The sequence below is a fragment of the Myxine glutinosa genome, chromosome 7 (assembly GCF_964187855.1).
Source record: "Myxine glutinosa chromosome 7, kmMyxGlut1.1, whole genome shotgun sequence".
Classification (NCBI taxonomy): Eukaryota; Metazoa; Chordata; class Myxini; order Myxiniformes; family Myxinidae; genus Myxine; species Myxine glutinosa.
This window is the reverse complement of record NC_136267.1, coordinates 45,712,553-45,725,528: the sequence shown is the minus strand read 5'-3', so window position 1 is coordinate 45,725,528 and position 12,976 is coordinate 45,712,553. Positions and strand designations below refer to the sequence as shown.

Below are 12,976 nucleotides of genomic sequence, written 5' to 3'. Positions count from 1 at the left end.
AGGCCCGGCACTGCCGCCCGAGTCGTGTCCATCCTTCGGCGCCCGCCGGGCGACAACAAATACGAAGCGCTCAAACGTCTCCTGCTCGCCACGTTCGGGCTCACGTAGATCGAACGGGCCGACCGCCTCATGGACCTTCCCGAACTCGGCGACACACGACCATCCGTGCGGATGGATTTTATGCCGTCGCTGCTTGGTGACCAACCCCCGGATTTCTTATTCCGGGCACTTTTCCTACGCCAGCTACCCGCACAGGTACGCCTCGCGCTGGCCGGTTCCAAGATAAAGGAACCCCGCGCCCTGGCCGTAGAGGCCGACAAGTTTTTCGCGGCTTGCGACACGCGGTCGGTGTACGGTGCTGCCGTAGTGGATCCCGGGGCAGAGGCTACAGCGCCCCCGGCTTCCCTCGTGGCCGCTGCTGCGCCCCGCCCACTACCGCCGCCGCCAACACCACGGCCGCCGCCGCCGCAAACCTGGTGCTACTACCACGCCAGGTTCGGCCGCAAGGCTAAAACGTGTCGCCCGCCGTGCTCTTTTGACAGGTCGGGAAATGACCGGACCGGCGCTCGTTAGCGGCCCTGAGCGTCGGCCATTCCGGCAGCCTCCTGTTCATCACGGACACCTTGTCCAGGCGCCGTTTTCTTTGAGACACAGGAGCGCAGGTAAGCGTCCTCCCAGCCTCCATGTCCAACAAGCAAACCGCGGGCCGGGGCCCCGCTTTGCTTGCCGCCAACGGTACACCTATCCGCACATTCGGGAAGCGTTGCCTCTCCCTGCGGTTCGGAGGGCAGCGCTTTCAATGGTCGTTCGTGACCGCCAGCGTGCCAATGGCACTGTTCGGTGCGGACTTCCTATGTGCGAATGGGCTGTTGGTCGACGTGAAGCGCAGACGGCTCGTCCAGGCCGAAACCTTCAGCTCGCTCGCTTGTTCGCTGAGCGGCTCGTTGAGCGGCTCACTGAGCGGCTTGCTGGAGGGTTCCGTCCCGGCGAGTTTAGTTTGCACACTTCCGGCAGCGGACGACATTACCCGCCTCCTCGCCAGTTTCCCGGCCCTCTCACGGCCCACCTTCTCAGCGGTGGCCGTTAAACACGGGGTGGAGCACCATATCCCCACGGTCGGGCCGCCGGTCTATGCCCGGGCATGCCGACTCGAGCCCACGAAGCTCGCGGTGGCGAAAGCGGTGTTCGCCACGCTGGAGCGGCGGGGGATCGTACGGCGCTTCAACAGCGCTTGGGCTTCTCCTCTGCACATTGTGCCGAAGCCCGGCGGAGGATGGCGGCCGTGCTGGGACTACCGCCGGATCAATGATGCCACCAACCCCGACCGCTACCCGGTCCCGCACATCCAGGACTTTTCCGCCCGGTTGGCAAACACGACCGTGTTTTCCAAGGTGGACCTCATCCGGGGCTACCACCAGGTCCCTGTCCAACCGGACGACGTCCCGAAGACGGCCGTCATTACCCCCTTTCGGCCTCTTCGAGTTCCTGAGGATGCCTTTCGGGTTGAAGAATATGGCCCAGGCGTTCCAACGGCTTATGGACAGCGTCTTGCGCGACTTACCTTTCCTGTTTGTCTACCTGGACGACATCCTGGTCGCGAGCGCGTCCCGGGAGGAGCACCTGCTCCACCTCCGCACGCTCTTCGAACGCCCGGGCCAGCATGGCCTAATCATCAACCCCGCCAAGTGCCGTTTCGGCGTCGCCACCATCGACTTCTTGGGGCACCGCATCACCAGGAACGGGGCCGTCCCTTTACCGGCCAAGGTGGAGGCGGTCAGGGATTTCCCGCGGCCCCGCAAGATCAAGGGGCTCCAGGAGTTCCTGGGCAAGGTAAATTTTTACCACCGCTTCGTGCCCCACGTCGCCCAGCTCCTCCGCCCCTTGCACGAGGCCCTCCGGGGCAAGCCGGGCAAAGGTGACATCGCCTGGTCGGCGCCGATGACCGCGGCGTTTGCGGGCGCAAAGCTGGCCATGGCCGACGCCACCATGCTGGCGCACCCGGTGCCCGATGCACCGATCGCCCTCACCACCGACGCGTCGGACTACGCGGTGGGCGCGGTGCACGAGCAGTGGGGTGCGTGATGCTTGGCAACCGCTGACGTTTTTTAGCCGGCAGCTTCGCCCGCACGAACGCCGCTATAGCACCTTCGACCGTGAGCTGCTCGGGCCCCACCTGGCGGTCCGACACTTCCGCCATCTGCTGGAGGGCCGCCCGTTCACGGCTTTCGTCGACCAAAAGCCCCTTGTGTTCGCGATGGTCAAGGTCGCCGAGCCATGGTCGGCACGGCAGCAGCGTCACCTCTCTGCCGTGTCCGAGTACACGCCGGACATCCGTCACGTGGCGGGTAAGGACAACCCGGTGGCGGATTGCCTTTCCCGGTCCGTCGTGCTCGCGGTCCACCTCGGGGTCGACTATGCCCGGATGGCGGAGGACCAGACCACCGACCCCGGCGTCCAGGCCTTGCGGACCGCCGTCACGGGCCTCCGCGTCACCGAGGTGCCGTTCGACCCCGCGGGCGCAGCCCTCCTATGCGACGTCTCCCTCGGCCGGCCTCGCCCCATCGTGCCCGCTGGCTGGCGGCGCCCAGTTTGACGCCATCCACGGCCTGTCCCACCCGGGCACGAAGGCATCCCAGAAGCTCGTCGGGGCGAAGTTCGTCTGGCACGGCCTCTGGAAGGACGTCCGTGACTGGGCCAGGACGTGCCTCGCGTGCCAGCGCGCAAAGGTCCACTGCCACACTCAGGCCCCGTTGGCCCCGTTTGCGGTGCCCGAGCAGCGGTTCGACCATGTGCACGTCGACTTGGTGGGACCTCTGCCCCCCTCGCAGCGGTTCACCCACCTCCTCACCATGGTGGACCGCACCACACGGTGGCCGGAGGCCGTCCCATTGGCGGAGACGTCTGCAGCTGATGTGGCGCAGGCCTTCATCGCCACTTGGGTTGCCCGGTTCGGTGCCCCCTCGGACATCTCGTCCGACCGCGGCCCCCCAGTTCACCTCGGAGCTCTGGGCCGCGGTGGCGCAAGGGCTCGGGGTGACACTACACCGCACCTCGGCCTACCACCCCCAGGCCAATGGCCTGTGCGAGCACTTTCATCGCTCAATGAAGGGCGCGCTCCGGGCCAGCCTCCGCGACGGCGGCTGGGTCGACAGACTCCCCTGGGTCCTGCTGGGCCTCAGGACGGCGCCCAAGGACGACCTGCGCACGTCTTCGGCGGAGCTTGTCTTCGGGCAGCCACTGCGGGTACCAGGTGAATTTATCCCCGACTCGACGGCTCCACGGTCCGCGGCGCAACAGCGCTCCGCCCTTCAGGAGACCGCCCGGAGGTTCGCCCCGGTGCCGACGGCACACCACGGTTGCCCGCCTTCCCACGTTGCCCCGGAGCTTCGCACGGCACAACGCCCATCGGGAACCGCTACAGCCCCCGTACGACAGGCCCTTCCGCGTGCTGGAGACCGGGGACAAATTTTTCACCATCGACATCGGCGGTGCCCCGGATCGCATCTCCGTGGACCGCCTCAAGCCGGCCCACCTCGATCCGGACCACCCCCCGCAAGCAGCTCTGCCTCCATGTCGAGGCCGCCCCCCGGCGGTCGGACCCCCAGCACCCCCCAGCCCCGCCGTCCCCCAGACCGGCACCCATCGCCAGGGGGGCGTTTCGGCCGGGTCATCCGGCTTCCCCGCAAACTCACCCTTCAGGTGCACAGGAATTCTGGGGGGGCGCGTGTGGCGGACACAAGGGACACTAATTCAGCGCACCAGCAGGTGGCGCGTACGTCCAGGCGGGGAACTGGAATGCATGCCCCGCCTATCGACCGATCGGCCACGCCCGGGGACTAGGCATGGCCTCGGGATATATATGCGGGCTCTAAGCTCGAGCCCGCTCAGTGCTGAAGTACGAGCTTTCGAATAAAGACTTTGTTATACCAACGCGTTGTGGCCTACCTCTCTGGCAATCGAGTCGTGTGTGCGCAGCACCACACTGTGTTGTTAGAACACTGTATACAGGTCACGTGTCGCCCCGAGTCACGTGTCGCCCCGAGACCTAATACCGTGTAATCCTAGTTTCCACCATTGATGACGTCAGCAGTTTTTAAAGTAAAATAAAGTCTCAGAGGTTCAAATAGAAGTTATGGACATGTAACAGAAATACTCATCCAATTTATTGGGCGGGTCCACATTGACATTGTGAAACCACGTGTTCGGTCATCTTAAATCCCCACGGTGACCTTTAGATCGACAATCAGCCGTTTACCAGCTGGGGTCCGAGTCCCCTAACAACAAAGTCTCCTCACATACTCCCACAACACTGTTTCTCCTCACACACTTCCCAATACCCCTATATCTCTTTACATATTCCCCTTATAACGAAGTCTCCTCACACACTCCCCCAAACTGTTTCTCCTCACACACTTCCTTAACTTGGGGTTTCTCCTCACACACTTCCTTAACTTGCGGTTTCTCCTCACACACTTCCCAATACCCCTATATCGCCTTATATATTCCCCTTATAACGAAGTCTCCTCACACTCCCCCAAACTGTTTCTTCTCACACACTTCCTTAACTTGCGGCTTCACACACACTTCCCAATACCCCTATATCTCCTTACATATTCCCCTTATAACGAAGTCTCCTCACACACTCCCCCAAACTGTTTCTCCTCACATACTTCCTTAACTTGGGGTTTCTCCTCACACACTTCCTTAACTTGCGGTTTCTCCTCACACACTTCCCAATACCCCTATAATCGCCTTATATATTCCCCTTATGACGAAGTCTCCTCACACACTCCCCCAAACTGTTTCTCCTCACACTTCCTTAACTTGGTTTCTCCTCACACACTTCCTTAACTTGCGGTTTCTCCTCACACACTTCCTTAACTTGCGGTTTCTCCTCACACACTTCCCAATACCCCTATATATTCCCCTTATAACGAAGTCTCTGTTACAGGTGTTAGCGGCTCCGTGTCCTTTTATACGAGCGTCTGAAACAGTCTCCTCACACACTCTCCCAAAACTGTTTCTCCTCACTTACTTAACTTTGTTTCTCCTTACACACTTCCCTGCCCCCTTTGTCGTGTTGACTCTGCGGGTCCGAGTGCGAACTGGTATTATGTTGTACTATACAGTATTATAATAACTACTGTACAGTGAATTAACACTGTTGGTTTAATAATACTCAACACGGTAAATCACAAAGAGAAAGTTAACGAAACACGATGATTGTAAAATACAAGAGGAAATGAAAATCAAAATAAAGTGAATGATGATTTAAAGCAGAGAGAGCACGTCACACAGAGGTTGAATGGCTTGTTCCCTTATATTGTAGTTAGATTGTTGTAGTTGTACTGTCGTACCTTCAATATCTCCGGTATCCGCCACGACCACAGTAAGCTTCTTCAGCTGCTCCAACACGGACGCCATTGTTTATATTTTATGAAATAACCTGAAAGATCGTAGTGTATTGATGAGCCGGCACAGGTCGCTCGCACAACGCCACGCAAACGCTCACACTGGGCCAACTTCCGCCGTCTCGCACTAATCACGAACTCTGCCTGGTGACGTCAACGCTACGAATGCTCCTATTGGTTCATTTGTAGACGTTATTGTGAAGCACGTGATCACTGATGGTTCACGAAGTAGGTATTGTCATTAATATGTGGTCATTTGTAGGTGGAATCATTAATAAGTGGAATCATTAATAGGTGGAGTCATTTGTAGGTGGAATCATTAATATGTGGAGTCATTTGTAGGTGGAATCATTAATAAGTGGAATCATTAATAGGTGGAGTCATTTGTAGGTGGAATCATTAATAAGTGGAATCATTAATATGTGGTCATTTGTAGGTGGAATCATTAATAAGTGGAATCATTAATAGGTGGAGTCATTTGTAGGTGGAATCATTAATAAGTGGAATCATTAATATGTGGTCATTTGTAGGTGGAATCATTAATAAGTGGAATCATTAATATGTGGTCATTTGTAGGTGGAATCATTAATAAGTGGAATCATTAATAGGTGGAGTCATTTGTAGGTGGAATCATTAATATGTGGAGTCATTTGTAGGTGGAGTCATTTGTAGGTGGAGTCATTAATAAGTGGAATCATTAATAGGTGGAGTCATTTGTAGGTGGAATCATTAATAAGTGGAATCATTTGTAGGTGGAGTCATTTGTAGGTGGAATCATTAATAAGTGGAATCATTAATAGGTGGAGTCATTTGTAGGTGGAGTCATTTGTAGGTGGAGTCATTAATAAGTGGAATCATTAATAGGTGGAGTCATTTGTAGTTGGAATCATTAATATGTGGAGTCATTTGTAGGTGGAATCATTAATAAGTGGAATCATTAATAGGTGGAGTCATTTGTAGGTGGAATCATTAATAAGTGGAATCATTAATAGGTGGAGTCATTTGTAGGTGGAATCATTAATAAGTGGAATCATTAATAGGTGGAGTCATTTGTAGTTGGAATCATTAATAAGTGGAATCATTAATAGCTGGAGTCATTTGTCGGTGGAATCATTAATAAGTGGAATCATTAATAGGTGGAGTCATTTGTAGGTGGAATCATTAATAAGTGGAATCATTAATAGGTGGAGTCATTTGTAGGTGGAATCATTAATAAGTGGAATCATTAATAGGTGGAGTCATTTGTAGTTGGAATCATTAATATGTGGAGTCATTTGTAGGTGGAATCATTAATAAGTGGAATCATTAATAGGTGGAGTCATTTGTAGGTGGAATCATTAATAAGTGGAATCATTAATAGGTGGAGTCATTTGTAGGTGGAATCATTAAGTGGAATCATTAATAGGTGGAGTCATTAGAAGGTGGAGCCATTTAGTAGGTGGAGTCATTAGTAGGTAGTCATAAGTAGGTGGTCATTAATATGTGGAGCCATCAGTAGGTGGAGTCATTAGTAGGTGGAACCTTTAGTAGGCAGAGTCATTAATATGTGGAGTCATTTGTAGGTGGAATCATTAATAGGTGGAATCATTAATAGGTGGAGTCATTAGAAGGTGGAGCCATTTCGTAGGTGGAGTCATCAATCGGTGGAATCATTATAATAGGTGGTCATTAATATGTGGTCATTTGTAGGTGGAATCATTAATAGGTGGAGTCATTAATAGGTGGAGTCATTAGAAGGTGGAGCCATTTAGTAGGTGGAGTCATCAATCGGTGGAATCATTATAATAGGTGGTCATTAATATGTGGTCATTTGTAGGTGGAATCATTAATAGGTGGAATCATTAATAGGTGGAGTCATTAGAAGGTGGAGCCATTTAGTAGGTGGAGTCATCAATCGGTGGAATCATTATAATAGGTGGTCATTAATAGATGAAGTCATCAATATGTGGAGTCATTAGTAGGTGGAGTCATTAATATGTGGAGTCATTAGTAGATGAAGTCATCAATATGTGGAGGCATTAGTAGGTGGAGTCATTAATATGTGGAGTCATTAGTAGATGAAGTCATCAATATGTGGAGGCATTAGTAGGTGGAGTCATTTAATATGTGGAGTCGTCATTAATTTTTCCAAGTCCACTTCTAATAACAAAAGTAATAGTTATTTGTCGTACAAAACAATATTTATATTAATTAATTACCCTCTACAATGACTGCAGGATATAAATTATAATAATAATTGTTTGGTTTACAAGCCATGGTTTTCTCCCCTCAGCCCAAATTGGGCTAAGGGGTATTGTCGTCACGGGCGTCGTCCGGGCGTCCGCCAACTTTTGGTTTCCGTCGATTTCAAGCAGAACGGCTTGTCCGATTAAATCCATGTTTGCAGTGTGTGTTGGAGTTGGGTAGAGGAAGGTTCCTTTCGAAAATGAGCGCGCTGCGATTTTCAATATGGCCGCCATGGCAGCCATCTTGAAATTGGTTTCCACCATGCATGGGCTCAGGGGTTACGCCCGCTTTGCAGTGCTATTTATTTAAATTTCGATCAGCTTAAATCCTGCTAGTTTTTTTTTTTTTATCGATGGCATCTGACAGCTGTCAACAATGAGATGGTGTTGCCCTTCAGCTTTCTACAAATTTTACAAACTTCGAGTTGGGATGTTTTCACTTCCACATGAACTTCTTCCAAATGGGATGGCCATATAGCTGGTTCATTGTTTCAAAAGTGGAGAAGCCACAACATTACTGATATTTGTGGACAGAACCCAGCAGAACTGCATTTGGTGGTGGTGAGGAAGTGACAGCTATGGAGGGTTGAGGATCGTAAGGCAGAGGCAGGAGGGCATGTTCCCACACAGCAAGCCTGTGGTGATTGTGGAAAAGATAGAGGTTAAAGAGTAGGGGTCAAAGGTTATTAGGTGGGGTAAATGTAGGGGAAACGTACAAGGAGAGGATGAGAGCCAGTTAAGAGAAACTTAGCGAAGACACGGATGGTTTGGAGGAGAGGAAGACGTACTGAGAGGGGGTTTCGGGGAATTGCAAAAGTATTGTGTGGAAGGACTTCATGAAAGGGTGCATCGTCGAGGGATAGAAACCAGGTATGGTGGACGGAGGAAGGAGTAAAGGCAGTTGGTGAAAAGGAGGTTTGCAAGAGGATATAGAAGATCAAGGATAGAGAGAGGCAGCTGGATGTGGAGTTGCTGCACCTGTATGGGCAGAAGAAGAAAGCTCAAGGAGAGCTGTGGATAAGGCAAGGAATGATATCGAGGAGGATGGTGGGAGGAAGATGATCTATAAATTGGCTTGTGACAGGGATGAGGATAGAAAGGGCATGAAGGGGGCGGTGGCGGTGAGTAAGGATGGAGTTGGAAGGCTATTGACAGAGAGGGGCGTGGTATTTAAAGTGGGCAAAGGATTTTTTTTTTTTTGTATACAAGATCGAGACTCGTGCAAGAGCCAATATTAATCACACAAAAATAATAATAATAATAAAGGGAGCGGGAGACAAGATGGGGAGAGAGGGAAGCACACGAGTACAACAGTAGAGAACAGGGACATCGGGAGATCTGTGGGAGGGAGGAGGGCTTGGGGAGGAGGAGCATGGGAAGGCTGGGGAGGGGAGGGGGCGGCAGAGGTATAAAACACATGGACACTACTAGGACTTCCAGGAAAGAAGTTGGTATTTCAAAAAAGTAGATCTGGGGTGAAATTAACAGGGGTAGAAAAGATCAAGGTTTTGGATGGGGGAAAAATAAGAGATGGTGGTGAACAGCTGTTTTAAAGACCTGGAGGGAGGAGTGGGATTGAAGAGAGAGGGAGTTTGTTTTAGAGGCTGGAGTAAAGAGGAATGAAAGAGTGAAGGTGAGCAGAGTCTTGATTTTGGCAGTTTCACCAGAAGAGGGTTGCAGGCAGATCTTGGTGCGACCTGTAGGAATATTTGGGGGACAGAGCACAGACACAGCTGGGGGAGCTAGGCCGGAGAGGAGTCGGTAGAAGACAAAGTCCACCAACCTGCCTGCGGTGAGTGAGTGAAAGGCCCTCGGAGTTAGCTTCAACAGTTGTTGAGTTCAATTTCAAACAGTTGTTGAGCAGGGAAGCAAGCAAAGGCGAGCTGGAACTACCGAGTTATGTGGAGGGCAAAGTGGAGCTGGTGGAGATCACGGAAGAGGAAGTGTGGACGGCATTGAAGAGGCTGAAGAATGGAAGAGCGCCAGGCATTGATGGTGTGTACAGAGGCGATAATTGCAACAAGGAAGTTGGAGTCAGGTGGACGAAGAGGTTGTTGAAATGTATGAGAGGCTTCAATGCCAGAGGATTGGAGGACAGGATTTATTGTGCCCATATGGATATGGAAGGGGAAGGGGGTTGTTCGGGGAAGTATAGGAGCATTACGCTCCTTATTCACGTCATGAAGGTGCTCGAGGGTTCGTGGTGGGAGAATAAGGAAGAGTGTGAAGAAGATCAGAAGGGGTTTAGAAAGGGTAGCGAACGACAGATGGGATGTTCACGCTGAGACAGCTGGTGGAGAAGAGGTTGCAGGTGCGAGGTGAAATGACATTGGGATTTGTAGATTTGGAGAAGGCAAACGACATTGTCCCCAAGAGATGGTGTTGGCGACACTGAGATGTATTGGAGTTACGGAAGCAGAAGTTAGGTTGGTTGAAGGGATGTACAAGGGAACGAAGGGAGGAGTTTTGGTTGGTCCTGGGATGTTGGAGAAAGTCAGCGTGAACATGAGGGGTAGTATGTGGAGGATATTGTATGCAGCCGATGTGGTTGGTGTGGTGAAGAGTGGGTGGGAGATGCAGGAAATACTGGGGGAGTGGAACGCGGCATTTGAGAAACATGGGCTGAAAATAGCATCGAGAAGACGTAGGTGATGTGTGTTGGGCAGCAGAGAAAATAAATGAATATCAGGTTAGTGGGGATTGAGATCAGACAATGAAATAGGTTTGAGTGCCTGTGTGGAACAGAGACCAGGGGTCGTAAGCCAGAGGCAGAGGTGCGGAGGAATCAGACGGGTGTGAATGCAGGAGGAGGGTGGAGGGTGCAATGGCAGACAAAGATTTCAAGGAGATTGAAAGGGAAGGTTCTGATGTCATGCGCAATGCCGGTCTACCTTTCCGGTCTGGAGACAGTGGCACTGACAGAGAGACAACAACAGAGGCTGAAGGTTTGTGAGAACTGGGTCAGGAGGATTGTGGGAGTGAAGAGGGTGGATAGGAGGAGAATGGATGAACTGAGGGAGGAGATTGGTGTGCAGATGAGCTTGACAGGGAGATTGGTGAAATGGCAGCTGAGGTTGGCTGGATATTTGTTGTGGGTGGGGGAAGAAAGAATGGCAAATAGAGAGGATAGGTTGAGGGAACAAGGTTGGAGAAAAAGAGGCAGATTGTGGTTGAGATGGGAGGATTGTGTGAAGAGGGATATCAGTAAGGTGGGGGTGGTAGGAGGGTGGAGAGAGTTGGCTGAGGACAGATGGCAGTGGAGGAGTATTGTGGTCAAGGCTGGTCAGGAGCTTGGTGCCATCAAATCTCACCCCTTCTAAAGGGAAGAGGAGGAGAACAACTTTCTCCTTTTCAAGAAATGCACTCTTGTAGCTTCAGATTAATTATTTAAAACAACACCTCTGCCATTTTTAAAAAACATATTCAATCAAAAGCAAGGTCGTTCAAAAGTGCCATGACCAGTCATGGTGAAGGGAAATCCAAGATTGATGCACTGATGAAGTCACGTGACTGTGGCACTGAAACCTTCCTCCAACTCACCCTCCTCACCCCCCCCCCCCCCAATCCTTGAACACCGAGAAACCACACCTCCCTCCCACCCCCAACACTCTGGGAAACAGCCCCCTCCCCACCTCCCCTTCCAAAAAGGGTCACACATTTTGTCTACAATTTAGTGTAGCAGCATAGCAAACCTGTTGTGCATTTTGTGATACAAGCACCAAATTTGGCACAAATGTACATTAATATGTTGCGAACATTTTCAGATATTGGGCCACTTGAAATTCCGTAATTTTTTTTTTCAAATTTTTTCAAATTTCGTAATTTCAAATTTTTCGGGTGACACCGTCACAATTTCGGTCTTCGAGGCCGGCCGATATAGTGGGGCGGCTTAGCCCAAATATTCAAAAGAATTGTGCATTTTGTGATACAAGCACCAAATTTGGCACAAATGTACATTAATATGTTGCGAACATTGTGTGGTCAGCAATGAAGACGAGAGTCTGAATTACATGTATGCAAAAGACCTTGTGAACCAGTGAAGCAAATATACGGGTAAGCATGAATTAAATCTAGGGCATGATATAATTTCCATGATGTTTACCTCTACATTCAATGGTGGAAGGAGGTAATGTTTTGATCCCAGCTTGTCTGTATGTCTGTTTGTCTGTTAGTCCACAAAATTCCAGACAAAGCTTGTAGTAGTGGTAGTTGTAGTGGTAGTGGTGATAACAGAAATTGTTATATAGAACTGAACTTATATTATTATTATATGCAGAAAATAACTTCATTTCTATATGCCCTGCAGTGGACAGGTTAATTGGTTTATGCACTGAAGGGGTCACCCTGGTGTGCACTGCTGTGTTCTGCCTCACTGAGTTGTTCAGGTATGATGTACTCAGCACAAGCTTCCGGTCGGCCCGGAGGTGGGGGTGCGGGGCCTGTCACGGAACGTCAAAACAAACGGCCTGCCGGGGCCGCCCAAAAGTCGGGTGTGAGGGGCGCGTCCACTAACGGAACGCCTCTCGCTTCCCAGATCGAGGGCCACGTGGTCAGGAGAACCTCGTCCCTTCCGGTCACACTTTGCCTATCGGCCGGCCTCGAAGACCGAAATTGTGACGGTGTCACCCGAAAAATTTGAAATTACGAAATTTGAAAAAATTTGAAAAAAAAAATTACGGAATTTCAAGTGGCCCAATATCTGAAAATGTTCGCAACATATTAATGTACATTTGTGCCAAATTTGGTGCTTGTATCACAAAATGCACAATTCTTTTGAATATTTGGGCTAAGCCGCCCCACTAATTGCACATACAGCCGAGACTCAAATCCACTTTCGTTGGAACATAAGATTTAAAAAATTCATTTTGAAAGTAACAGTTAAACGATTCTCGAGTCAAAAGAAAGTTGTGGAATTGCACATCTTATTGGACAAGAACTCACATGGCAAAGTAGCAATTACCTCCGCAGATGTGCGCAGTTTTTCACCCATCTGTGTTTATATGTGACCACGATATCTCAAAGAGTAATGGGACGGACTTGAACGAAACTTGGTGTTCGGGTTGGGTGTGTGACGAGGACGAATGTAAATGTACGTCCCTTTAATAAAACCTTTCAGAATCAAAGCTCAGGGTATAAAATGCAGCGCTTAGTTTTTATGATGCTATTTCAGTTTTCAAATAAATAATCGGCGTAACATGTACGACACTTGCAACACAAACAGACACCGTGCCTGCAAACCCATCGCCACCCACTACAAAAGAGAAATTAAACACAGATGGGGATTACACGCATACACACCGTCATATCCGGGTAGCGATTGTAAAAATGGATCACACTGCA

General features: G+C 50.5%; 1 protein-coding gene across 3 annotated transcripts in view; it reads right to left on the bottom strand.

Annotated features, from left to right (window-relative positions):
- The window catches only part of TALDO1 (transaldolase 1), a 37,761-nt gene extending 32,192 nt beyond the window's left edge, over window positions 1–5,569 (bottom strand). For all 3 annotated transcript variants that reach the window (XM_078781628.1, XM_078781627.1, XM_078781626.1), the window contains exon 1: window positions 5,358–5,569. In XM_078781628.1, coding sequence (XP_078637754.1) covers window positions 5,358–5,424 — 67 coding nt within the window. In that variant the 5' untranslated portion in view covers window positions 5,425–5,569. The remainder of the gene's footprint in view (window positions 1–5,357) is intronic.
- Window positions 5,570–12,976: the final 7,407 nt, after the last annotated feature.